Genomic DNA, 25243 nt, shown 5'->3' with positions numbered 1-25243 from the left:
ACAGAATTATATAGCCCAAAGTCAAATGCAGAGGGGAAACATTGCCTCTGAGGTCAACATTCTCCCAAGAGTCAGTATTTTCCTACTGCTTATGAACCAATATGACCATCTATATTTACAGGAAAAGGAAGCCTGATGTCATTATTCTATGAACTACTGACTTTGTTTGATCCATCAGTTTCCTCCTGTTTGTTTGTAATTCCAATTCAATCGGAACCAATTTTAGGATCTGGTGCCATGAGCTTTCATTCGCACATAGACAGGGATTATTCCTCTATTTTAAACTCCACCCTCCACTAATAAACCTAGTCTGGCCACTGCAATGACAGGTCCTGGCGTGGGGGACCATGCACCAGGGCGTCTTCCCTGAAAGCCTACGATCATGGACCCCGAGGTTCTAAGTTTGCAAAGGGCATCGAGTTTCTGTTATAGAGAAAGAGGTCCACATTCAAAGACTGGTTGGCTAACTTTTCGGGGATATTCAGTGGTGCACTTATGCCACTGAATATATTCAACAGTCTAAAGTTATCTGGATATGTTAGCTGGATAACACTGAAAATCAGTGTTTATCCAGCAAACGTAGGGCTTGATTCATCAAATATTTTCCAATAGACACAAAATGGGAGAAAAGCCTTGGTGAATCAGGCAGTCCGCTGGATAGCTGGCTCCACCCCAGAACACCTTGCCCCTGCCCCCAAGCTAGCCAGATAACTTCTTAGCTGGATAACTGTTTACCTGGGTATCTCAGGGCTGGTCAGCATGGCAGGATTTTGAATTCCGCAATTTGCTGATTATGGACCTCAAACTATTTTTACAATAATCTCAGTCTAACCCTGGGTCACCATTAGAAGCCATTTTTTCCCCTATGCATCTAAGAAGGTTGCATCTCTCCCATACTATTATCACTGTATTTCTCCTAGATAAAAAGCCAGGCCTTCAATCTTGTGATCGAGAGGGCCATTTTCAGACTGCCTGCAGAAATGCAAAATCGGTGGTACTTTTTAAACCATGGACTGCACCAATTTTCAAAGGAGAAAAAAAAAAAGCCTTTCCCTTTGAAAAGTACTCACACAACTTTGGAGCTGCTTTTTATGCAGATGTGTACAGCGGGCAAAGTTACATGCATTCTGTGCTGTTGAAAATAAAGTAAGCGTGCTTGCAAGCTCTTCACCACTTCCATTCCCCCTCCTCCTTTGCTGCAGACACAATTACAACACGTAGTGGCAACTCCACTTGCAATTTGACTTGCACAGAGGGCGGGAAGTTTTCGAAGACTCCATTTCAGTGAACAAAACACCATTTTACCCAAGGAAATGACTTTGAAGATTGCCCCTGCCCCCGTGAGCGAGAAGGAAGCAGAACCATAAAAGCAGAGTGAGGAACTCACCTAGCAGCCCTTTCGGACAGTTTCACTTCCAGCTGGTGCTCGTCTATCAAGCAGTGCTGAAAAGGAACCACACAAGCAATCACAAACTACATACAAATGAAATAATCATCATACGATATTTGGTCATCTTCCTGTAAAGACACTTCAAGGAAAATTGTCCACCCGATCTAGGAACCTATAGTTAGGCTCGCAGATTCCCTGGCTTTGAAAGTTGACCCGGGCAGAATTATTGAAAGTAGATGCTACCAGATGCATATAGAGGCTGTGCAGAAACAAGGACACATGTAGAATGAGTTTTCAATTATGAATTTGCGAGCTTATCCATCCCATTTATCATTTTTGTTGTCCTTCTCTGCATCTTTTCTATGTCTGCTATATCTTGTCTGAGATGGAGCAACCAGAGATCACACAATACTCGAGGTGTGGTTGCACCATGGATCTATACAAAGGCATTATGCTTGGTCCAGCTCCTTCACAGCCTCAAAGATGATAAACAGTGTGCATGCCTCTTGCAACCCTGTAGATTGCACCTTTCAGGTTTTTTTTTTTGTAATAAATTTCCTCATTTTATCAGTCTCCATTTTTAGAGTTAAATGCTTTTCCAGTAGATTTCCTTAGTATTCACCCTCCAGTGATTATTTCAAATTTAATTTCATTATGTCAGCTCCTGCCAACCAGATCCACCACCTTTGTCTTGCAACTGGTCCCTGTGTCCCTCTGAGACCTTGATCTAATATAATTCCCCTTCTCATTGGTTCCCTGACCAAGTGCTGCATGAAGCAGTCGTTGATGGCATCTAGGAACTTTACCTCCCTTGCATGTCCTGATGTGACGTTTACTCAATCAGTACTCGGGCAATTGAAATCTTCCATTATTATTGTGTGCCCATCGTACTTGCCAGTCTAATCTCTTAGCATTTTACAGTCTGTGTCCTCATTCTGGCCAGGCGGGCAGGACTCTACTATATTCTTCCCTTTTAACTTTGCAGTCTGGAATCATTATGGATAAAAATTCCAGTTTATTTCCTGCAGAGCTTTCACTATGCTATCCTTAACATATAATGCCACCCCTCCACCAGTTTTACCTTCCCTGTCATGTTAATATAATTTGTACCCTGGTACCACAGAGTATCCTCCTTCCACCAGGTCTCTGAGATGCCTATTATGTCTCTATCTTCCTTTAACACCAAACATTCTAACTCTCCAGTCTTATTTTTCGGATTTCTGTTATTTTGCATACAGACGTTTTAAAGTAACTTTATTTGTATTTATATATGTATCCACAACCTGCTTATTAGATGATGCAGGCAGTTTGGAGTCATTTTAATCTGCGTGCACTGTATTTAAATATAGCTGGGCTTTTTCAGCTTTTACAACCTCTCTATCAGGACATTCTTTTCCTGCGTCTTATAATAGTCATTCTACCACTGATTTGTTTTAACATTGAAATTTCCAGGAAAAAATAAAATAAAGACAGAAAACGAAGGTCCCTAAGGGTGGCAATTTTTTTAAAGCCCATGTACATAGGTAAAACACCCAAGCAATGGTGCTCAAAACTACCTTCCGCATGTAAACCTTTTTCTTTCTTTCTTTAGAGTTTGGGTTACCTTTTCAAAACATGCTCAAGGCAAGATACAAGAAAAAAACAAAGAGCCTTACTCTCAAAGGTGCAAAACCGTACGTCATTTTGTGCAGCACGGGCAACAAAGGAATGAGATCAAAGCCAAGCGCTGAATGGGGTTTACTTGGGACTTCAGCAAAGCTTTTGATACCATCCCACACAGGAGGCTTATGAATAAACTGAGCAGCCCTAAGGTGGTGGACCAGATTAAAATCCGGTTGCGTGATAGACAGAAGGAGGAAGTAAACGGAATTCACTCTGAGGAGAGAGAGAGAGAGATGATTAGTGGAGCGCCTCAGGGATCAGTCCTGAAAGCAATTCTATTCGATAATTTTGTGAGCGATATTGAGGAAGGGTGAGAAGGAAAAGTCTGCCTTTTTGCAGATGACACTAAAATCTTGCAGTAAATCTGACACACCTGATGAAGCAGCCAAAATGAGGGGCTCCAAGATGGCGCTTAACTGCACGGCACAGGTGTGAGCTCCACTGCTGCCGAGGTTCTTTTCCCTTCTCTTCAACATGCCTCATACTAAAAGAAAAGCTGAGATCTCCCCAGCTTCGCTCTTGATTGATCTGAGACAGCAGAAAATCGAAGGGTTCCTTACCCCATTGGTGCAGTCTGGTGATGGCCACTGAGCATGCGGCTTCACTGCTGGAGGATGAGGTTTCTTTGAGCCCTGGAGCGCCGAAAACTCCTCCCCCCCCCCCCCATTTGATGACATCATTGGTGGAGGACTTGCTTCTTGGAGTCCCCACGAGTGGGTAGATCCAGGGAGTGTCTGGGGAGCCCTTTGCCCTTGATTTCGAGGAACCTGGGAGTGAGAGGCTAGCGCAGCGTTTGTCTCCAACGGGAGACTTGGGCGCGTCAGTGCTGGAAGGAGCTGCACTTCAAAGTCCCCTCGCTTCTAGCCTCAACGTCTTTGGCAGAGGGGGAAGCTGCTCCAGGCCTCGCCGCTTGAGGCATTGGCGTTCCAGATTGGGTGAGCACTGTTCAGGGTTTCTTTGATTAAACCTGCAGTTATTACACTAGAGTCTATTTGGATTGCTTTGGTTTCCCTTGAAAAGTCTATTTCATCTCTGGTAGTTGTGGCTTCTGATTTTAATTGACGTATTCAGTCTTCTGAGATTACTATCTCTGCTCATAAAGAGAAATTAGATGATTTGGATCAGAAAGTTACCTCTGTACAAAATGTTCAAGCTAATTTGGTCCAGAGAGAAATGAATTGGAAAAAAACTGGAAAATATTGAGAACTCAATAAGATTTTTGAAACTTAGGGTTCCTATTTTGGATGATATTTCCCCTACTGATCTCTTTAAAAGATATATTTCTTAAGTACACAAAATTTCTTCTGCGGCGACTGCCTATCGCCAACGCTTACTGGGGTAGATTTTAAAAGAAGCGCGATCAGCCTACTTTTGCTTGCGCATCAGACTCAAGCAAAAGTACGCTGGATTTTAGTAGATACGCGCGGAGCCGCGCGCATCCACTAAAATCCTGGATCGGCGCGCGCAAGGCTATCGATTTTGTATAGCCTGCGCGCGCCGAGCCGCGCTGCCTCCCCCCGTTCCCTCCAAGGCCGCTCCGAAATCGGAGCGGCCTTGGAGGGAACTTTCCTTTGCCCTCCCCTCACCTTCCCCTCCCTTCCCCTACCTAACCCACCCGCCCGGCCCTGTCTACACCCCCCCCTTACCTTTGTCGGGGGATTTACGCCTCCCGGAGGGAGACGTAAATCCCCGCGCGCCAGCGGGCCTGCTGCGCGCCGGGCCGCGACCTGGGGGCGGGTACGGAGGGCGCGGCCACGCCCCCGGGCCGTAGCCACGCCCCGTACCCGCCCCCAAAACGCTGCCGACACGCCCCCGGAACGCCGCGACGACCGGGCCCGCCCCCCGACACGCCCCCCTCCGAGAACCCCGGGACTTACGCGAGTCCCGGGGCTCTGCGCGCGCCGGGAGGCCTATGTAAAATAGGCTTCCCGGCGCGCAGGGCCCTGCTCGCCTAAATCCGCCCGGTTTTGGGCGGATTTAGGCGAGCAGGGCTCTGAAAATCTACCCCACTATGTATTATCTGGAAGAAGACAAAATGCACCCAATCAAGTTCAAAATCACAACTTAAATTTAACTGAACTTTTGGAAACATCGAGCAAAGATCAAGTGTCTAACAGATCCACTCTTGTGGTTTCATTTGTGTTTGATCAAGATCAGGACTCCATTTTGAAACTTTTCTTTCAAAATAGAACCGCTTTATTTTATGGGCAAAAAATCTGGATTTATCCAGATATTACTAGGGTAACAAGAACACAGGAAAATATTCTTGGCTGTGCATTCTGAAGTTTTGGCATTGGGGCACAATTTATTGTATCCATGTAAACAATGTTTACTGTGAACTCTCCCAATTAAGATCCTATTTAGACACCCAAGTTAATAGCAGCTAGTGCCTGTTTTGGCTTTTATTGTTAATGCAAAAAGAAGAATTGGATTCAGACAGCAACCAATGAGGGTCCCAACTTTTACAGTTTGGGAAATAAATAAACATGAGGGTAACTAACTGATGCGGCACTTACTACCCTTAATCACTAAGCCTGATACTTTTGATGCAGCTCAATTATTACTCTCTGCTTCCACGGCAATGGTTAAGAAAAAAAGGATTCAAACAGCATCCGAGGGCCCTGACTTTTACGGTCTGGGAAACTGATAAGCAAGGGGGGGGGGGGGAACCTGCACAATGCAGCAGATACTGGCATAAGCTTCCTGAGCAGACTGGGTGGATCATTTGGACCTTTTCTGCTGTCATTTCTGTTTCTATGATGCTGGTCCTCTCAGTTTTCTTTCTGTATCTTACCTTTTATTACACTCCTTTGTTCTGGTATCCCCCATTTTCTTTAATATGAGAGGAGTTTATTTCTTTTTATGGAACTTTCTGTATTTGATTTAATTTGTATCATTTTTTCTTTGATCCTCTCAGCTTTTCTGTAACAAGATCTCATTTATATATTTAAATGCAATAAAAATAAAGTTAAAAAAAGTAGCCAAAATGAAAAGTTATCTAAGTTTGAAGACTGGTTGAGTGCTTGCAGTTCAGATTCAATGCAAAAGAACCTCATGCATTTGAGGTTCAGAAATCCAAAGGAGCAATATGAGATGGTGGAAGAGAAGTCGATGTGCAACCACCAAGAGAGACCTGGGGACAATATGTCTGATGATCTCAGGGTGGTGAAACAGTGCGACAAGGAGGTGGCTGAAACAGGGATGCACAGAGAGGCATGAACAGCAGGGGGGGGAAATAAAAAAGAAGGCAATAATGCCCCCCACCTCCCCATACAGATCACTGGTGAGGCCTCGCCTGGAGTACTGTGTTCAGTTCTGGACATCGTATCTCAAAAAGGGCAGAGGCAGTTCACAGAAAGGCAACAAAAATGGTGTGGGGTCTGCATCAGAAGCCATATGACCTGAGACTTGAGCATCTAAAAACGTAATCACTAGAGGAAAGGAGAGACGGGGGGTGAGATATAATACAGACTTTTAAATTGCACAAGAGGCAAACCTTTTTTCAATGGAAAGTAAATTCTGGAACTATGAGGCATGATATGAAGCTCCAAAGGGGGAGACTCAGGACCAACAACAAGGAATATGTTTTCCATCCAAAGGCTGGTGTGTGTACCTGGAATGCCCTCCCTGTAGACGTGGTGGAGGAACCAACTGTACCAGAATTCAAGAAGGCATGGAATGAACACAAAGGATCCTTAGGAGGCAGCGAAGCGCTGGGGTAACCTGCACAGTTACAAATCCAAACAGAAGGCTTGGGGGGAACCTGCAGCAGTCACAATCCTGAAAGATTGTGCTGGGCAGACTGGGTGGGCCCTGTGTCTTTCTCTGGCATCATTTACTGTGTTACTCTGCTATTATTTGCAGCTTCCATTATTCCTCCTGGGGCCTATTCAAAAATATCGCATTTCCCATGTTAAAGTGGTAACACACCTTTATGAATAGGGCTAAAAATTACAAACATTTGCATAATACGTCACACATAATTAACAGACAGATCCAAATATAACATTTTGAGGGTAATTTAAAAAAAAAAAAAACCCTCTCTGGGGGTAAAATTCCATGCACAGTTCCATTAGGAATTTTAGCGGGGGCATTCCTGGGTTGGAATTAAGTCAGGGAATAAAATTACGGGCATGGTTTTGGATTTTCAAAACCATGTAGGTAGCTTTGGTCAGAAAAGGTATCTGCAGAAATAAGAGGCGCAAATCTCTGCAGGTACTTTTCCCTAGGGCAATTTTCAAAATCAAAATACGCACCCATTTTTCCTTAGAAAACTGGTGCAAAGGTTATAGGTAAAAAAAAATACCTGTGGAGTCTGCAGCAGCATGGGGCAGCTTAGCAATTACCTCGATGACTAGTAGAGAGCTTGAGCAATAAGACAGTAAAAAAAAAAATATATATACAATATAAAAGAAACACAGAAATATAATCATAAACAGCCATTAAACCACCAGGCCCTGTGGCTGCTACTCCCAGAGGTTCCGCAGACTCGCAGGGAAAGTAGCTTAAGAAACCCACAATTATAAAGTAATACTGTCAAGCAATAAGGAGAAATTTAGACTTGTCTGCTAATTTCCTTTCCTTGAGTTCAGCCAAACAGTTCAAATGCATGGGTTTCTGCTCTCCTACCAGCAGAGAGAGACAAAGAATAATAAGCTTGCCAGCGTCCCCCTGTATAAGGTCCCATTGCTGACCTCAGCCTGCCAATATTCTCCAGGCAAGCTAAAAAAACAACATTGCCTTGAGACTCAAGAGTGTGGGAATTAAACAACGTTTGGAAGCTGTGTTAGGTAGGGAGAAAGCTTTAATCAAGGACTGTGCAGTTAGTCATAGTAAATTGGAAACGTCTGAAAATGTTATTCGAAAACGCAATGTGCATCTAATTAATTTTCCTCTTATTTCTTCTATCTCAGCCTTAGAGATGTATAAGAAGTAAGTTATTTCTATTCTGAAAGTGCCCCCTGAATCTGTCCCACTTCTCTACAGGGCCTTTTACCTGCCTACTTAGAAAAGATATGAAGCTGAAGGGCCAGTTATATCTTCTCAGGCTTCAATGGATGTCTTAGATTTATCGGGGTTCCTGGATAGACTGGAGATGGATCAACATACTTTGACCACAACAATTATTACTTGTGTGTTGGAACCTGATAGGGACTGGTTATTAAAGATGGTTTTTTAAGGCGAAAGATAAAATGTTTATGAACTGTAAAGTCCGAATGTTTCCCCAAGTTGAGTTCCTCAACTCTATCAACCAGTGAGCAGCCACCGCTATGGCCATGTTCTGAATCGAAGCTTAGATGATATAAGAGGCATCCGCCAAAAAACTACTTCCAGTTTCACCACAGAAGCTCGCAAGGATCCCACCTGGAGCTGTTGAGACCAAAGGAGGCATACCTTGTCTAAATAACCACAGCATACCGCTGCTGGCCTAGCTTGCCTGGACACTTCAAGGAGCAGCTTAAGTAAGGCCTCAATCTTCTGAGCCTATCCATCTTTAAGGGCCCTCAAAGAGCATAGTGATCTTCCTTGTGAGAGCACAAACCAGTGCGACCACTTGAGAAGCCCTCAACTTCACCTTCTCCTCTACAAGCAGTACATATAGCTTAGTCATAGCTTTCACACCTTCAAACTGTCACCCAGAGTATCCCACTCAGCAGATATTAACCCCCAGATCGCCTGCTGCAGGGAAAAGGCTTTTGCAAGTTTCCTGATGCCTGCTATGAAAGGACCCCTCTGCAGCTTTATTTCTTCTCCCCCCCCCACCAAAACCCTCAAAACCTGAAAAAACAGTGCTGATAGCTCCTCATTCCCAAACAAACCATTGATAATTCCTCATCTTCCCCGGAGGAAGCTTCACCATCCTCCAAATTCTTCCGAGATTACTCCTCTGGCCACCCTTAATTGAAAACATAACCATGAGCGACCTGGAGGACCTTTCCTCTTCCAGACCCCAATTCTCTTCACCCTGGGGTCCTTCCTAGCTGGTCAGCAACCCCAGACCCTGGAGGTGGTAAGAGGGGCTTGCTGCTGCATTTTGTCTCAGACAAATTGTATGGGAAAAAACAGAGCAGCGGCCACAGATGAAGATAATACAAGAGTACCAGGAAATATCCCGAAGGATCCTGTGCCCCAGAAATGCTCTCATCAGGAAAACTAGTAAAAAAGACAGAGACGCCAAACTCAGGCCTACCTGGTGGACCACCGTCTCCTCTTCAGGAGCCAGCGCATGGGTGGGAACACCATCTTGAGCCAGGCCTGGTGCCACAAGCTCCTCAGCTCTCGCTGCAACCCAGCCCTCCAGCACAGTGGAGACTTGAGGCCTGGCAAGCCCTCCAGCTCCACACACCTGCACACGTGCAAGACCCTGTGCGTGCCTCAGATCTCCGAGGGGCACTCACTGAGACGCCAGTTTCCAGCACTCTTGGACCAAATAGTAGACAGATGATAAAGATCACCAACTCAGTCCTGCTCGGCCACTGCAGTGCTCTTTTTCACTCGCATCCTTTTTTTTTTTTTTTTAAACTTTATTTGTAGACATCATCTACAAACAGGAGCCTCAGAGGAGAAAGAAGTTGCCAATGAAAATAAAATAAATAAGAAAAGCATGCAGGCAGACCCAGAAATCTGTCAAGCTCTCGGACCAGGGCACCCTCAGGGCTCTTCTGGAAGTCCCCTAACTCTGATTACGCTCAGTTGGGGGTGGATTGGACACTAAGACCTGTCGCCCCAGGAAACAGTCACTGCTTTTGGCAAATTCTTCTTTGTCTGGAGGCAGGCTGACGTAAGCACAGGACTTTATTTAGGATGACGTCAGCAAACCCACTGTTCATCTCCATCCGCTGGTGGGGAGCATAAACCCAAGCGTCTGGACTGGTCTAGCTGGATAAAGAGGAAATAGCAGCTTTTCCTGCTTGATCTAATGCAAGTACTTTTGATGTTCAATTGTCTCTTGTTTGGTTGGTTGGTTATAGTTACTATCTAGTTCGATGTAAACCGAGTTGATTTGATTTGTATCAAGAAAGTCGGTATATAAAAGCCTTAAATAAATAAAAAATAAATAAATGTACTGCGCAAGATGGAGACAGAATAGCTTTCTTGCAACGCAGTTACCTGAAGTTGCCGGAGAGCCTTCTGGGCATGCTCTGGCTTCTTATACTCCACAAACCCAAAGCCCATGGACAGGATGGCACCTGTACAAGGAAGAAGAAATAAAAGCAAATAATCCAGAAATCATGAGACACAAATATGGCTCAGATGTACCATGAAGAGCAGAGTCAGGTCAGAGACACTGGTACCCGTACATGCAGTGTTATATGCCCCTGTTTAAAACCATTTCTGCAGCCATCACACCTGCTAAGAACACACAACTGTGGAAAAATGATTTTACTAACACTCACGATAAAAATCATACAGCTACAAAAGTTAACTCATACCCTGATTCAAAATAATAAAGGAATGATTCTGCGATTTACTTTCAAATGCCTCCAACACAAATGAAGTGTGGTTATATCAGTGCACAGCACAAGTATCAAGAGAGAATCACTTTCAACTTAGGCTCTTGCTAATGATTATGAAGTCAAAGCACTACAATGCCTAACCATGCAGTCAAGTTACAGATGCAAATATCATTTTAGAAAGTATCCTTTAAAAGTGTTGAAATTATAACAGTTAACTCTTAGCAATCATGGAACAGGCGATGAGAGGGGAAGTTGCTGGAGCAGGGGGTGAAACCCAAGCAGTGGGAGAAGAAACCGGACTGTCATCAAGCGCACACACTTTTACATACATTCACAGAAGGCAATAATCTAACTCCAAAAAAGCTTTTGATTATTGCCCCCCTATATATAAATAAAAATTCCTTTCAACTGTAAACATGCAGCAGGCGAGGGCAATGGAATAAGCAACCTTTTTCATTGACTTACATTGGAGTGAGAGAGAGATTGAGAAAGGGAGCAAACCACAAAAAGTTTTCTTGCCAAGAACTATAAATCAACCCTGCCATCACTGAGCAGAGGTGACTGCGAGAATCGAAACGGAATCTGCTTGGAAAACAAAACTCAATCAGCCCTTCCCTTGCTTTCTTTTCCTGTGATTGAAGCCAGCAGCACTGCAATGGTGGGCACCAGGCTTCTGACGACACTGCAGGAACGCAGCCTCACCTACGGAGCTGCAGCGACACCATCTTCTGCATGCAGTAACCTCCAAAGCCAAGGCCACTGCCATGGCCATGCTCCATTAAAAAAATATTTTCAACAAAGGACAGCTTTGAAAACCACAGCCTGTGCATGTTTTCTGGAACATTCTTCTTTAAAAGGATCTTCGGTAGCCCTCGCCAGTAAACAAGTCAGCAGCTCTCCTGCAAGCCTCACGCCACATTCCTGTTCTAATCTGGCTGTACCGGGTAACCTCATAGCAAAAACTAGAATTGCCTCGAGCTGAGCACAGGGATCCACATGAGATTGCCCTGTGGGGATACGAGTACCGGTGCTGCCCAATCAACACACACAGTCTGAAGGAGAGAGACGGCACTCACTAGCAAAGGTCAAGCCAGAGCAAACTCTCTCACTAGTCTGCCCACACCGATCTTCAAAGCCCACCTGCAGAGTTAGCAAAAGAATTCTGCAATAATTTAATAGGCAGTCATACAAAATTATTCGCTTTCCCCTCTTCGTATTTCAGATTTGCATTTCATTCCAAATGCAACTTTTGATCAGTTTTCTTCCATTTTGTGGCTTGGGGGTGGGGGAGAGGGAAAGGAATTCTTTTATAAACCAAGCCCTGTTGTAAAGCTGACATTAAGAATGCAAGGCAAACGGAGCTTCTCTTTGAAAATTCACAGCCAGAGGAGGAACATGGGTATTTTTTGTACCAGTTTACTCTGCATCTGCTTTGAATCGGGTGCAAAGTATGTGTGGGGAACTCAAGATGAAATCTCCGTCTGTGCTTTGCTTTCCTAGCCACTAACCCTGCCCCCTTTTAGCCGTGTGCATGGCAATCGATTTTCTATCGGCTGCTTTATGTGGGCAAACATATATATCTTTGTAAAAGCTTTTGAAAATTGTTCTCTATCAATGCCAGGGTTGCAACTCCTGAATCCTACCTGACTTATCTTTCTTCTTGGAAATGGTGCAGCTCTTCACAGCTCCAACTTTAGAGAAAGCCTGGGAAAAAAAAAAAAAAAAAAGAATTGTTTTAAAATATGTTATTTCCACGTCTGTTCTCCGAGAACGGTGAGAATCTCTTTTTTACACGTATTTCTCAGGCTTCCTTCACATCATGAAGTGCTCTCACAGTCTGCAGCACTTGGTTGTACCCGAGGAATGAATTGGAGCACTTTCAGATATAAAAGGGAGAAGAGCAGGGGTTTAGATCACAATGCCAGTCCCTTCTAAAATAATTACTTTAACCCTGAGAAAGAAAAGCACAAGAAAGATTCAGCCTGCTTCATTCGGTACGATCCACTCCACAAACCCACGTAGGACTGCGGAGCTCTCTGTAACTCTCTTCTGCAGCTAAGAGAGGTTTCACATCCATTCCATAGGCGTAAGAATCACAAAGCAAGGTTAAGAGTCTTAGGAGGTTGCGGGACCTTGTACAGGACCAATAAAACAGATGCTGCGGTGCATGACCTTTGGTAATAACAAAAGGCAAAAAAAAAAAAATGATTTTTATGAGCTTCCACAGTGGTTGAGATGATGTATCATCGAATTGCAAAGTAATCTCTGCAATCTTTTCAAAGCCGTTTATGTGCATAAAACACTGGTTTATGTACACCAATGGACCATTATAAAATTGTGCAGGGGTTGTGCGCATAAAAGTATGCACGCAACTATTTTCTGCACGCAGTAAACAGGCATTCCCAGGGGCTAGGACGACAGAAGGGGCGGAGTTGGGATTTACACACGTACTTTTCGTTTTGGATGGTACTGGTTAGAGCTGCAACTAAACCAGTCACCCAGAGAGAAAAGGCTTTGTAATCCAGTGTCAGTCCCTTTATATATTTTACTGATTTCTTACCTCAAAAAAAAAAAAAAATTGTTTTTAAGTGAAATACAGTGCGTTAATCACACTGGCAACAGTTATATATTATAAAGTGCCCATCTCATATAGTTGACAAATACATTTTTCCCGTGTTCTTATTTATGGTCCAGGAAACAATACCAGTTTGGGCTAAAGGAAAATAAATCTGAACAAACACAAAGGGCCCGGTAGCTCAGTAATGCATGGGGGACCTAGATCCCAGCTCGGGTTTTCTGCTCTCAGGGCCAGCAAGGGCTGGGGATACTGCAGAGTCAGCATTCACAATCCCTTGGGGAGGCTGAGTCCTAGTGGTAAAATATGGGGCCCATGATTGCAGGGAAGGCGCCCAGGTGCATGGTCTCCCGCTTGGGAGGGGCTAGAACAGGGGGAACATTCCCAGGGTAGTTATGAAGGTAGGCTCAGAGCTTATCCCGGCCCCAGCTCCCATTGAGCTGGAGGCTCGGGAGGAAACTGCTGGGTGAAGAAAGCTAAAAATACGCACAGTACTTAAGACCGTTCTTACTGTAATTGCACAAGTGAGTCTGAACAATGAAGTTTTATTGGTACATCGATCAATTTTTCAGCCCAGATATCTCAAAATGAAATTGGCTGAAACAGCCTTCTATAGTGATTCTTCAGTTGTGAAATACAAGTGTAACTGGTGTTATTAGGAGAGGGCCATGTACCTCCAGGAGGAGGAAATGTACCAGATTAATGGCAGAGGGCCATAGAGAACTGCAAAAAGGACAAGCTAATGAGCAATAAACTGAGTTTATCTAGTTATTCACTTCATCTCAACCAATTATGCGGCTCGCTGACACACCATCCTCCTTCCATAAACAGCCCGACCATTCTACCTCTTCCTCAATGCTGCCAACTTACTCACCGCCCGGAGCGTCTCCTCTGTGGTGGTGAACTTGAGGTTTTTTATGAACAGAGTACAGCCAGGAATGGTCTCTTCCTCCTCTTCATCCTCCTCCTCCTCCTCTGCAATGGCCTCTTTACTGCTCTTCAGAGCGTTCTCCATTTCCCCAATAGCTAGAAGAGAAGAGCAGACTGGAAGACTGAGGTCCAGGGAGAATCTTTTCCTCTAGCACAAAGGCCTAAACCAATTTCTTGGCTTACAATGAATGAAGGGATGACTCTCTCTCTGCAATCTCCTCGGCTCACTGCTGTAGTGAAAGTGCTGCAGCTCAACTCCTACAACTGCCTTGTTTAAGAGGAACCCAGGCAGTGTTGTCAGATGCCAAACATTTTTAGAACTCAACCACTTACAAAATCTAGCCCAGAAGTAGCCCAGAACTAAGAAGTAGCAAAAATAATTTTTATTATGCAAGATCGCATACAAATTCCTGCACTGCATGCAGACAAATTAACAAAAATAACAATGTATAGAAAAAAATTATAAAAACAATGCTAGAAATGCCTAAAAATCGAGGTTGTCGACAACACTAGCGGCAGGATCCATATCCTGCCCAGAAGAAAGGAGACCAGAAAGGCAGATACCACAAAGAGAAAGGCTAATCCTGGTAATAGGGGAAAAGACAAAGCAAACACAGGACAGGAAGGACCAGCACATAAAGACTTACAGGGCCCTAGGGCAGGGCTCTAGAAAGAAGGGAGGGTCAGAAACTCTAGAACCCCACCATGACTACCTCATTAACAGGCCTATAGAGTACAGTATGCTCCGGTGGAGCGCACTGTTAACCTGCATTTGGACGCGCATTTTGGACACGCTAGCTTTACCCCTTATTCAGTAAGGGGTAATAGCGCGTCGAAAATGTGCGTCCAACCCCCTCGAGACTAATAGCGCCCACAACATGCAAATGCATGTTGATGACCCTATTAGTCATTCCCGCGCGATACAGAAAGTACAGTGTGCAGCCAAGCCGCACATTTTACTTTCAGAAATTAGCCCTACCCAAAGGTAGGCGCTAATTTCTGCCGGCACCGGGAAAGTGCACAGAAAAGCAGTAAAAACTGCTTTTCTGTGCACCCTCCGACTTAATATCATGGCGATATTAAGTCAGAGGTCCCAAAAGTTAAAAAAAGTTAAAAAAAAAAAAATCTGAAATCGGCCCGCGGCTCGAAAATCGGACGCTTAATTTTGCCGACATCCAGTTTCCGAACCCGTGGCTGTCAGCGGGCTCGAGAACCGACGCCGGCAAAATTGAGCATTGGCTGTCAAACCCGCTGACAGCCGCCGTTCCTGTCCAAAAAGAGGCGCTAGGGACGCGCTAGTATTCCTAGCCCCTCTTTTTACCACCGGCCCTAATTTAAATATTTTAATTTACTGAATCGCGCGCACAGGACACTGGCCTGTGCACGCGCCTGGAGAGCGGGCGCTCGCCCGCTCTCTCGCGAACTTTACTGTATCGGCCTGTAAACAAGGTGGGGCCCATGAGCTAAATAAAAAAAACAAACAAACGAGGCAAACATTTCACTGCCCGCATGCACGATTTTTGCATTTTCACTTGACTTTAGTTTGAATCAACTCTGTTTCTACAACACAAGCACATTCTTAAACTTTACTGAAGAATGAAAGAAAGGCACCACCATTTAAATGCCCATCTTACTGCTGGCCATACTGGGTGGCCCAAGATCCCTACGTAGGCCAAGAGCTGGAAGGGACACCATACAATTACATACCCAGTCCAGCTAATCCAAGTCCTATATTTTTCTTTCCAACTGCCCTGTATTATGAAACATGAGATTAGATAGTGAGGAAAAAAATATACTTTTCTAACTAAATGTGTGTGAAAGTGGGACATCGGGAAACCTTAGTAAGAACTGGACACATTCCAGTTCTAAGATACCTCAGTGGGAACTGGACAGCCACAATTAAAGAGTATATCATTGCTAGCTCACTAGTCTATATCCAGCTCAGGGCTGGTAGGCACTTAAAAAGGGACTTCATTCTGCGGGACAGAGGCAAAATGCCCCCCCAAAAAAACGCACACGCCAAAGAAATTAGCCCAAAAGCCTGCAACCGAAAAGGCCAAACATTTCCCGCAGCCGCTCACAAAAAGCAGCCAAATTAGGCCCATCTTCCAACACAAAGCCCAGGATGCAGGGTGTCGGAGCTCCAGCTCGACTGACGGTTTGGGGCTTGGCTCCCAATGCCATAACTGAGCGATAGCTAAATGCACGGCTGTGATACCTGGGCTTTCCTCTCCCACAAACTTTGCAACAAATTCCTGCCACCAAGGGCAGTTTTGGTGAATCACAACTAAACTCGCCCTAGTACTGTGCTCAGCTTTAATCTTGCTGGTGAGAATGAAAAGGCGCTACAGCTCTTTAAAAAGAAATAAATATTGGATAGGACTGGAAAAAGTAAAGTAGGTCCAGCTTTATACCTCAGGCCGCAGCCTTGTACCCTGCTGCAAAACAGGACAGGAAAACGATACAGATAAGAAACCCATAGAGATCGTAACCAAGTGTAAGAAGGCGATAGGCACAGAATTAGAAAAAAAAATGGAGAAGCTCAAAGAGGCAGGAATAAGCAAAACTTTTAGGAGGGCGAGATGAGAAAAAGGAAAGCAGCAGAAACACTGAAAAGAAGAGAAATGAAACAATGCAGAGAAATGAAAAAGAATTTTCCTCTGTACACAGCAGGAAATGCACAAATCCAGAGTAAGAAAGAGAGAGACGGGGGAAAAAAAAAAGAAAAATATAGAGACAATGAGAAAGAAGAGTTGAAAGAAAATGAAAGATGGCAGAAAGATAAAAAGATAAGAGTGAGGCTGTGCCTCCAGGAGCAGTTATCACAATAAAACACATGGGGCTGCACTAATGCCCTCTCTCCCCCTCCAGCACCAAACATACAGGGCTGCCAGCAAGAGCCGTTATCAGGTCCAAGCAGTTATCCCCCAGCCTCCTCCCGCTGAAGCCCCTTATCTTGGGATGAGGGTCTCGGCTGGGAAAGATAAAAACATCCCCCCCCCCCTTTACAAAGCAGGAAGGGAAAAAGCTTTTCGTTTTTACACCTTCGTCTTCCCAAAGGCTGCTGAAGATGGGGGGTGGGGGGGGGGAGGAATCCTCCAACGCCCCTGTTATTAAGGAAAAAGAAAAAAAAAATTGATGTTGCAGGACCGCGATACGCTTGAGGGCGTGCAAAGGAGGCGGGGGGGGGTGAGGGGAGGAGGGCAGGCTGGGGAAGGTGGGAAAGAAAGGTCGTGTCCTTGAAATAAGGACTCTGGGAATTCACCCTGCAGAAGGCGTTCAGTGGGGCTTGAAATTAATACACAGGCAGGCCCCGTTCCCTCGCCTGGGATCAGCTGGGCCGTTCTCCCGCTCGGTGCCTTTACATTGCTTCCATTAAAGCCTGAGGGAACCTACTGCCTGGGCTCGCCTGTCAGACCCTACAGTAAGCAGTTTCTGCACCCACCACAACAAAGGTCGTAAAGTGCAGGGATCCTTAAACACGGGCCGCCTCATCATTCACCTCCAGTTTCATTCCTATTAGCCTCGGTTCTATACAAGCAGCTTATCAAGGGTGTGTGCGTCCGTGCATCTCTTCTTTTTTGGGTCTGTGTGTATGTACCTGTTTGTGTCCCTTATTGTGTGTGTGTTTCTTACTTTATGTGACGGTTTGATCTTGAGGGGACGACAGACATACACTTTTCAAGCTTGGTGAGTGATTTTTTAGGGGGGGGGGGGGGGGGGGGGGAGGCAAAACTGACAATTTTCCCATAAAAAACAATTCTTTGGATGGTTGAACTGAGGTCATTTAGAATGGCACAGTTTCTATGGGTTGCTATCTGAACAAATTGGCTGCCTTTGTAAACACATAGCACTATATTCACCCAAGAGGCAGGGACATTTCAACTAGGCCAACCTTAGAGTCAGTCAAATGCCTTTTGAAAGCTGAAGCACCACAGTACCATAATGGCACAAACTAATCTGTGCTCGAAAACGCCACACTAAGGTGTGATAACACACATTACTAGTGAACACACTCCATTAGAAACAATTACTGAACACCACACCTTACTAAATACAGCTTTTAATCGGGTTTGATGGTGTTGCAGTGATTGGAATATAAGAAAAGCCAAAATCTATCATGCCCAGCATAATATCAACAATGGCAAACCAGATCACAAATACCTGGCAGATCACATAGTATTTTCTCACTTACAGGCCGATTCAGTAAAGCCCGCGGGAGAGCGGACGAACGCCCGCTCTCCCGGCGCGCAATTCAGTATGCAAATTAGGTGGTGCAGTAGAAACAGGCAAAGGGAGGCACTAGGGACACTAGTGCATCCATAGCGCCTCCTTTTAGTCCGGAGTGGCGGTTATCAGCGGGTTTGACAGCCGACGCTCAATTTTACCGGCGTCGGTTCTCGAGCCCGCTGACAGCCACGGGCTCGGAAACCGGCAAAATTGAGCGTCCGGTTTTCGGCCTGACAGCCGCCGGCCAATATCGCCATGATATTAAGTTGGAGGGTGCACAGAAAAGCAGTTTTTACTGCTTTTCTGTGCACTTTCCTGGTGCCGGCAGAAACTAGCGCCTATCTTTGGGTAGGCACTAATTTCTTAAAGTAAAATGTGCGGCTTGGCTGCACATTTTACTTACTGTATCGCACGGGCATACCTATTAGGGCCATCAACATGCATTTGCCATCATTTGCATTTGCATGTTGCACGTTTTCCTCCCCTTACTGAATAAGGGGTAAGGGAAAACGCGCATCCAAGGGCAGGTTAACAGTGCGCTCCGTCGGCGCACTGTACTGTATCGGCCAGTATGCATACTATCAAGCTGTGAAATCTGTTGCCAGAGGATGTCATCAAGGTGACTGGCATAGTGGGATTTAAAAGAGGTTTGGACAAGTTCCTAGAGGAAATGTCCATAAGATATTAGCCAGGAAGATTAAAGAAAGCTCTTGCTATCCCTGGGAATGAATAACAGGAACTAGATCTACTTTATGGGATCTGCCAGGTACTTGTGTCCTGGATTGGCCTCTGTTGGAGACAGGATGCAGGGCTCGATGGACCTTGGTCTGACCCAGCATGGCAAGCCTTATGTTCTCATATAGAATTTCAATGTAATTTTTCCTTCCTTTCGATCTTTCCCCCCAACCAACTTGCTGTGCACCTTTTAACAAGCCCCCACCACTCTCCCCAACTCCATGCTCAAATTTATCAGAACCACACTGGGAAGGAGACTTTAAGCCACAGAAGTTATTTAGAACAGTTGTGACCCGAAGGTGCTGTGTGCTGTAATACAAAGAAAATATACTACATAAAAATTAAAGCAGAAAAATAAAACTAATCCAGCAGCTCGCTCCATTTCTAGGGACTGGAGTTAGGTGCAGCAGTTTTATTATTATTTTCAAAATGAAAACATGATTTTGTAATCCTTTTGAGAATGGAACAAGATATGGATGCCAGCTGTTAACAGAACTGTCTAGAGGCATCCGATATAGATTCACAGATTACCATTAAGAAACGGATCGCTGAGGCAATCACTGTAAGTGGCCAGAAATATATCTGATGAAATAAGCCCATCGGATCTCCTTTCAAATTATAAAGCTGGCATGCAACTGCAATGAGCAACAGCCAATCCATAAGCAGCATTTCTGTGAGTGATGACATCATAAAAGCAGTCACCAATCCAAAAGAAGACCTTGCCTCTGCCTAGCTGCTTTACTGGTTCTCTTAGGGAAGGTAATTTTATAACCACACAGAGCAGTAAAGTTTGTGTACACAATGAGCCAGATTTTGGTAGGTACGCACGGATGTAGATTTGTGCACGTAACCTGGCGTGTACAGATCTACGTCTAGAGGCATCCGATATAGATTCACAGATTACCATTAAGAAACGGATCGCTGAGGCAATCACTGTAAGTGGCCAGAAATATATCTGATGAAATAAGCCCATCGGATCTCCTTTCAAATTATAAAGCTGGCATGCAACTGCAATGAGCAACAGCCAATCCATAAGCAGCATTTCTGTGAGTGATGACATCATAAAAGCAGTCACCAATCCAAAAGAAGACCTTGCCTCTGCCTAGCTGCTTTACTGGTTCTCTTAGGGAAGGTAATTTTATAACCACACAGAGCAGTAAAGTTTGTGTACACAATGAGCCAGATTTTGGTAGGTACGCACGGATGTAGATTTGTGCACGTAACCTGGCGTGTACAGATCTACGTCCGATTTTATAACATGCACGCAGCTGTGCGCATATTATAAAATCCAGGGTCGGCGCGCGCAAGGGGGTGCACATTTGTGCACCTTGCACGCGCCGAGCCCTAGGGGAGCCCGGATGGCTTTCCCCGTTCCCTCCAAGGCCACGCCTCGGAGGGAACTTTTCTTACACTCCTCCCCACCTTACCCTCCCTTCCCCTATCTAACCCGCCCCCCAGCCCTACCTAAATCCCCCCCTACCTTTCTTATTTATGCCTGCCTCTGGGCAGGTGTAGGTTGCGCATGCTGGCCAAGTGCCAGTGCACGATCCCCCGGCACGGCCGCTGTACCGGAGGCCTCCATCCCGCCCCGCCCCTTTTTTCAAGCCCCAGGACATACGCGCGTCCCGGGACTTGCATGCGTCGCCGGGCCTATACAAAATAGGCTCGGCGCACGCAGGAGCGGGTTTAAAAGGGTTATGTGTGTATATTATGCGCGTAACCCTTTTAAAATCCGCTCCAATATGTACACAGACCTTACCGAGGATTTTTTAAAATTTTATATTTATTGATTTTCAAAAATTGGACTATCACTTTACATTAAAGCCAAAAAAACAGTGTAATTACATAATCACCAAACCATAAATTGTGACGATTCTTAACAACGATATTAGAATTAGAGCAGGCTATGTTATCATGCTAAGTTAATTTCTTAGTGTTTATTTTTCTCCTTTAGTCTCCTAGTTTTCTTGTTCTTTCCACCCTTATTGATTTCTGTTATGTGGTTTTGGGGATTGTATTGTATTCAGAAATATATTTCTGGTTGATTAACTTTAAAATTTATGCTTTGGTATTATGTAATTACACTGTTTTTTTTTCTCCAGCAGAAATAAATTACACAATTGGAAACCACAAACTCCTGGCAGTCAAGAAAGCCTTGGAGGAATGGAGACACCTCTTGGAGTGTGCCAAGCATCAGATTACCACCTCTGCAGAACACAACAATCTAGAGAAAGCCCAACTCAATTCCAGACAGGCTCACTGATCCCTTTTATATTGCTGGTTTGATTTTGAGCTCCGTTACTGACCAGCTGCAAAGAATCTGAGGGCAGATGCCTCTCCCGCCCCTTCTTAATGGAAGACGTAATGGAAGCATCTTGACACATCATCTATCCTGCAAGAATCATCCTCACTTCTGTCCCTGCTGGGAAGACTATTGTCCTTAAGAGGCTCCGGGAAAAAGTGTTGAAATGAGCGCACAGCTCTATGGAGTTGGACATCTTGGAGCATCCCGAACTCTTAACTTTTAGCACAGCTCTTGGTGGCCTCGAGTCAAAAAGGATGTGAAGGACTAAGTGGATTCCTGTCCCAATTGTGCACAGAACAAATCTGTTCATGCCTGACCATAGGGGTTGCTACATCCATTGCCAGCCCCTAGGAATCCTGGACCCACATTTCCACAGACTTCATGGCGGATCTCACTCTCTCACATAGCTCCATTGTGATATGGGTCCGTAGTGGACAGATTCCCAAAAATAGCTCACTTCATACCTCTCTCTGGACTATCTTTGCCCCCTGAATTGGCCCATCTCTTCATCCAACATGTCTTCAGATTACATGGCCTAGCATCTCACATCTTGTCTGACAGCGGCATTCAGTTCACTGCCCATTACTAGAAGCCTCTCTGCTGAAAGTTCGGCATCATTTTAGACTTCACCACGGCTTACCACCCTCAGGGCAATGGGCAGACCGAGAGGGTCAATCAGGTCCTCAAGACCTTTCTTAGACTCCATGTAAACAAAAGGCAAGACGACTGGGCCATTCTGCTTCCATGGGCAGAGTTTTTGCATAACAACCATGTGAGCAATATAACTGGTTCCTCTCCATTCCAGATTATCTATGGAAAACACCCCTGGGTACCACTTCCTCTACTTCTCACTGTAGACTGCCCTGCAGCCTGTCTCACTGCCGAAGAATGCAAAGACCTTTGGAGTTACACCAATCTTCTAATCTCGCAAGGAGCCACTCAGGCCAAGAAATATGTGGACACTCGACATCGGCCAGCACCACAATTTAAAGTGGGCGATCTCTTGTGGCTAAGTACCTAACATTTACGCCTTTGTGTCTCTTCGCTCCAACTGGCACCTCGGTTCACTGGACCTTATCCCCTCCAATGACAAGTGGGACCTGTAACCTATCCACTAAAGCAGTGGTTCTCAACCTTTCTAATGCCGTGACCCCGCAATACAGTTCCTCATGTTGCGGTGACCCCTCGCCCCGCCCTCGCCCCGTGAGGGTGGGGTGAGGGCGGGGCTTTGGTCATATGGGGGCGGGGTTATGGATGGGGTTGGATTTTAGTGCACACTTATCATTTAATTATGACATTTATAATGTGAATGTAACTCAACTCACCATAGGTTCTCACATGCATGGCACACTGACCCATGATCGTCACGGGGCTAGATGTAAAAGTACAGTTTGTATCCACAGGAACCCCCCTGACCCACAATAATGGATGTAAAGCAGAATTATGACATTCCCCATACAACTCACCCTACAAAAAAGATATTCTGGTTCTAGTGACATCTCAGTAACAGCAACTCAAACTCCTTCTATTTCCAGGCTCAATAGCCCTACTTATGAAAAGACAGCAGTTTACCACCAATGCATGTCCTCTGAGAAAACACAACAAATAAGACCGATACAAACGCTTACATGCTAGCAAAATATCTCATCTCGGTAACAGACACAGAACCGACCTAACATACTCCCAGGATCTGTAGTAATGCACATAAACTAATCCGCACACAGTTACACCTGTATTATGGAATACACTCAAACAGGAGCAACCCTATCTATGAAAAGGCAACACTACAAATATTAAATCAGGTCCTAAAAACCAATACACCTCTTATTAGGAAAACAGAACTAGCAAGCAGCTATAGATCCCCACACAGAAATAATTGTAAAACTATACTAATAAGCAGAATAAATGTTTCAAAACAGCTATGAACATCCAACAATTAAAAACGCATAAAAACTATTAAACATTCTCCAAACACCAATAAAATATTTCAAAAAAGCAGACATCACACAATTAAAATGGCAGTCAAGAAAAATAAACTTAAAAAGCCACCTTTACTTACCCCCTCCAGCAGCTCTCCTACTCCCCTTCCCTGCAGGCCGTGGCACTCACCAGAAGCAGCAGTAGAAGCTAAGCTCTATACTTATGGTCCTCTTCCTTAGTGCCCATGTCTCTCACACACACACACCATACCAGTCATGCCCCCATGACCAGTTTCTGTCTCTCACACACCAATCATCTCCCAAACAGTCTTTGGCACACACACACCAGTCACCTTCCTGAACAGTTTCTCTCATGCCATACACACACACACACAGGCTTCCCACTCCGGTGTTCTACTTACATATACGGGCTTCTCACTCTCATAATCACTTTCTCACACACACACACACCAGTCACCTTCCTGAACAGTTTCTCTCATGCCATACACACACACACACACACACACAGGCTTCCCACTCCCGTGTTCTACTTACATATATGGGCTTCTCACTCTCATAATCACTTTCTCTGTCTCTCTCTCTCTCTCACACACACACACTCACTCACTCACCAGTCTCTCACTCCCATGCTTGTTCTCTCCACATGCACAGGCTTCTCATTCCCATAATCACTTTCTCTCTGTTACACACACACCAGTCTCTCTCATTTCCATGCTCACTCTCCACATGCACAGGCTTCTCATTCCCTGAATCACATTTTCTCTCATTCACACACACACACCAGTCTTTTTCTCTCACACACACCATCACCTTACCAAGCAGTCTCTCTCTCTCATGCATGCACACTCACCCTGGTTTCTCACTCCCATGCTTTCTTTCACCCCCACAACACCAGGCTTCTTACGCCCATGTTTTCTCACATACCCAGACTTCTCCCTTCCATGCTTTTTCTCTCTCTCACACACACACATCAGTCACCTCCCTGACTGATGTCTCACACTCTCACATACACATCAGTCATCTCCCTGAGCAATCACTTTCATTGTCTCTCACATACACACACACATCAGCTCTCTGACCAGTCAATCACACACAGGCTGGCTGGCTGCTTCTCTCTCTTTCTCTCACTCACTTCCTCTTCTCCCCCGAGCACAAATGGGAGCTGCAGCAGCCTCCACTGGCCAAGAAAGAAGAATCCCATCGGCCGCGGGAGGCTCGTGCTGCTCTCTCCTTTCTCCATTACCGGCTGCTTCAACTGCTCGGGGGCCGATGCTGCAGCCGCCGCTGCTACTTTTTCGCGCGGCGCAGCTCTCTCTCCTTCCCGCGCACCACGATTCACTTCCTGTTCCGGGTCACGGGAGGGGCAGGCGCAGGAAGAAGAAAAGGCCCAGCCGCGGGTGCAGGGCTTCTTCTAGCGCCGCTGCCGTTCCCGCTGGGCTTGAACGTGCTGACAGCCCGGCGGCAACGGCAGCGTGAGAGACCGGGAGCGCGCGACCCCTGCGTTTTGGGCGTTCGACCCCCGCCGGGGTCGCGACCCATAGGTTGAGAACCGCTGCACTAAAGCTTCCCAACTCCGAGGATCCACAACTTGTTTCACATCTCACTTTTGAAACCACTGGTCCTTTCTTGGCCCTCCAGGTTGGCTTAATCACTCAGGTTCAATTCCCCTATCCACCAATCAGCATGTGGACTTAGGCATGCTAAAACTCACTAATTTAGAGTGACTACTACTTTGGAGTAGAGAGAGAGAGTGCAGTCAGGTGACCTATCAAGTCAGTACTAAATATACCAATGCTACTAATCACAACATGTTACTAGTCAGATCAAGGACAGCCCTATTTACAAAGATGTCAGATTATCATAGAAATGCCTCCTCCTCACCCCAGATTCTTACCTTCTCCTGGCTTTGGTTTTCCTTCTTCTGTGGCTGCCACATCTAATCTTTGTTCCTTCTTGGAAGGAGGATGGGTAAAGACTCCCATAGGAGCCCATTCCAGATACAGCGGGACATGCTGAAAC

General features: G+C 45.3%; 1 protein-coding gene across 4 annotated transcripts in view; it reads right to left on the bottom strand.

Annotated features, from left to right (window-relative positions):
* RBM19 (RNA binding motif protein 19) overlaps positions 1-25243 on the bottom strand; it is a 223749-nt gene that overhangs the window by 135359 nt on the left and 63147 nt on the right. For all 4 annotated transcript variants that reach the window (XM_029619798.1, XM_029619799.1, XM_029619800.1 and 1 more), the window contains exons 17-21: positions 25119-25242; positions 13959-14110; positions 12153-12213; positions 10163-10242; positions 1388-1443 (exon numbers count right to left, since the gene is read on the bottom strand). In XM_029619798.1, the coding sequence (XP_029475658.1) occupies positions 1388-1443; positions 10163-10242; positions 12153-12213; positions 13959-14110; positions 25119-25242 (473 nt within the window). The remainder of the gene's footprint in view (positions 1-1387; positions 1444-10162; positions 10243-12152; positions 12214-13958; positions 14111-25118; position 25243) is intronic.

The sequence above is a fragment of the Rhinatrema bivittatum genome, chromosome 11 (genome assembly GCF_901001135.1).
Source record: "Rhinatrema bivittatum chromosome 11, aRhiBiv1.1, whole genome shotgun sequence".
NCBI classification, from domain to species: Eukaryota; Metazoa; Chordata; class Amphibia; order Gymnophiona; family Rhinatrematidae; genus Rhinatrema; species Rhinatrema bivittatum.
The sequence above is the reverse complement of the archived record's forward strand: the minus strand, read 5'-3'. Positions and strand labels throughout refer to the sequence as shown.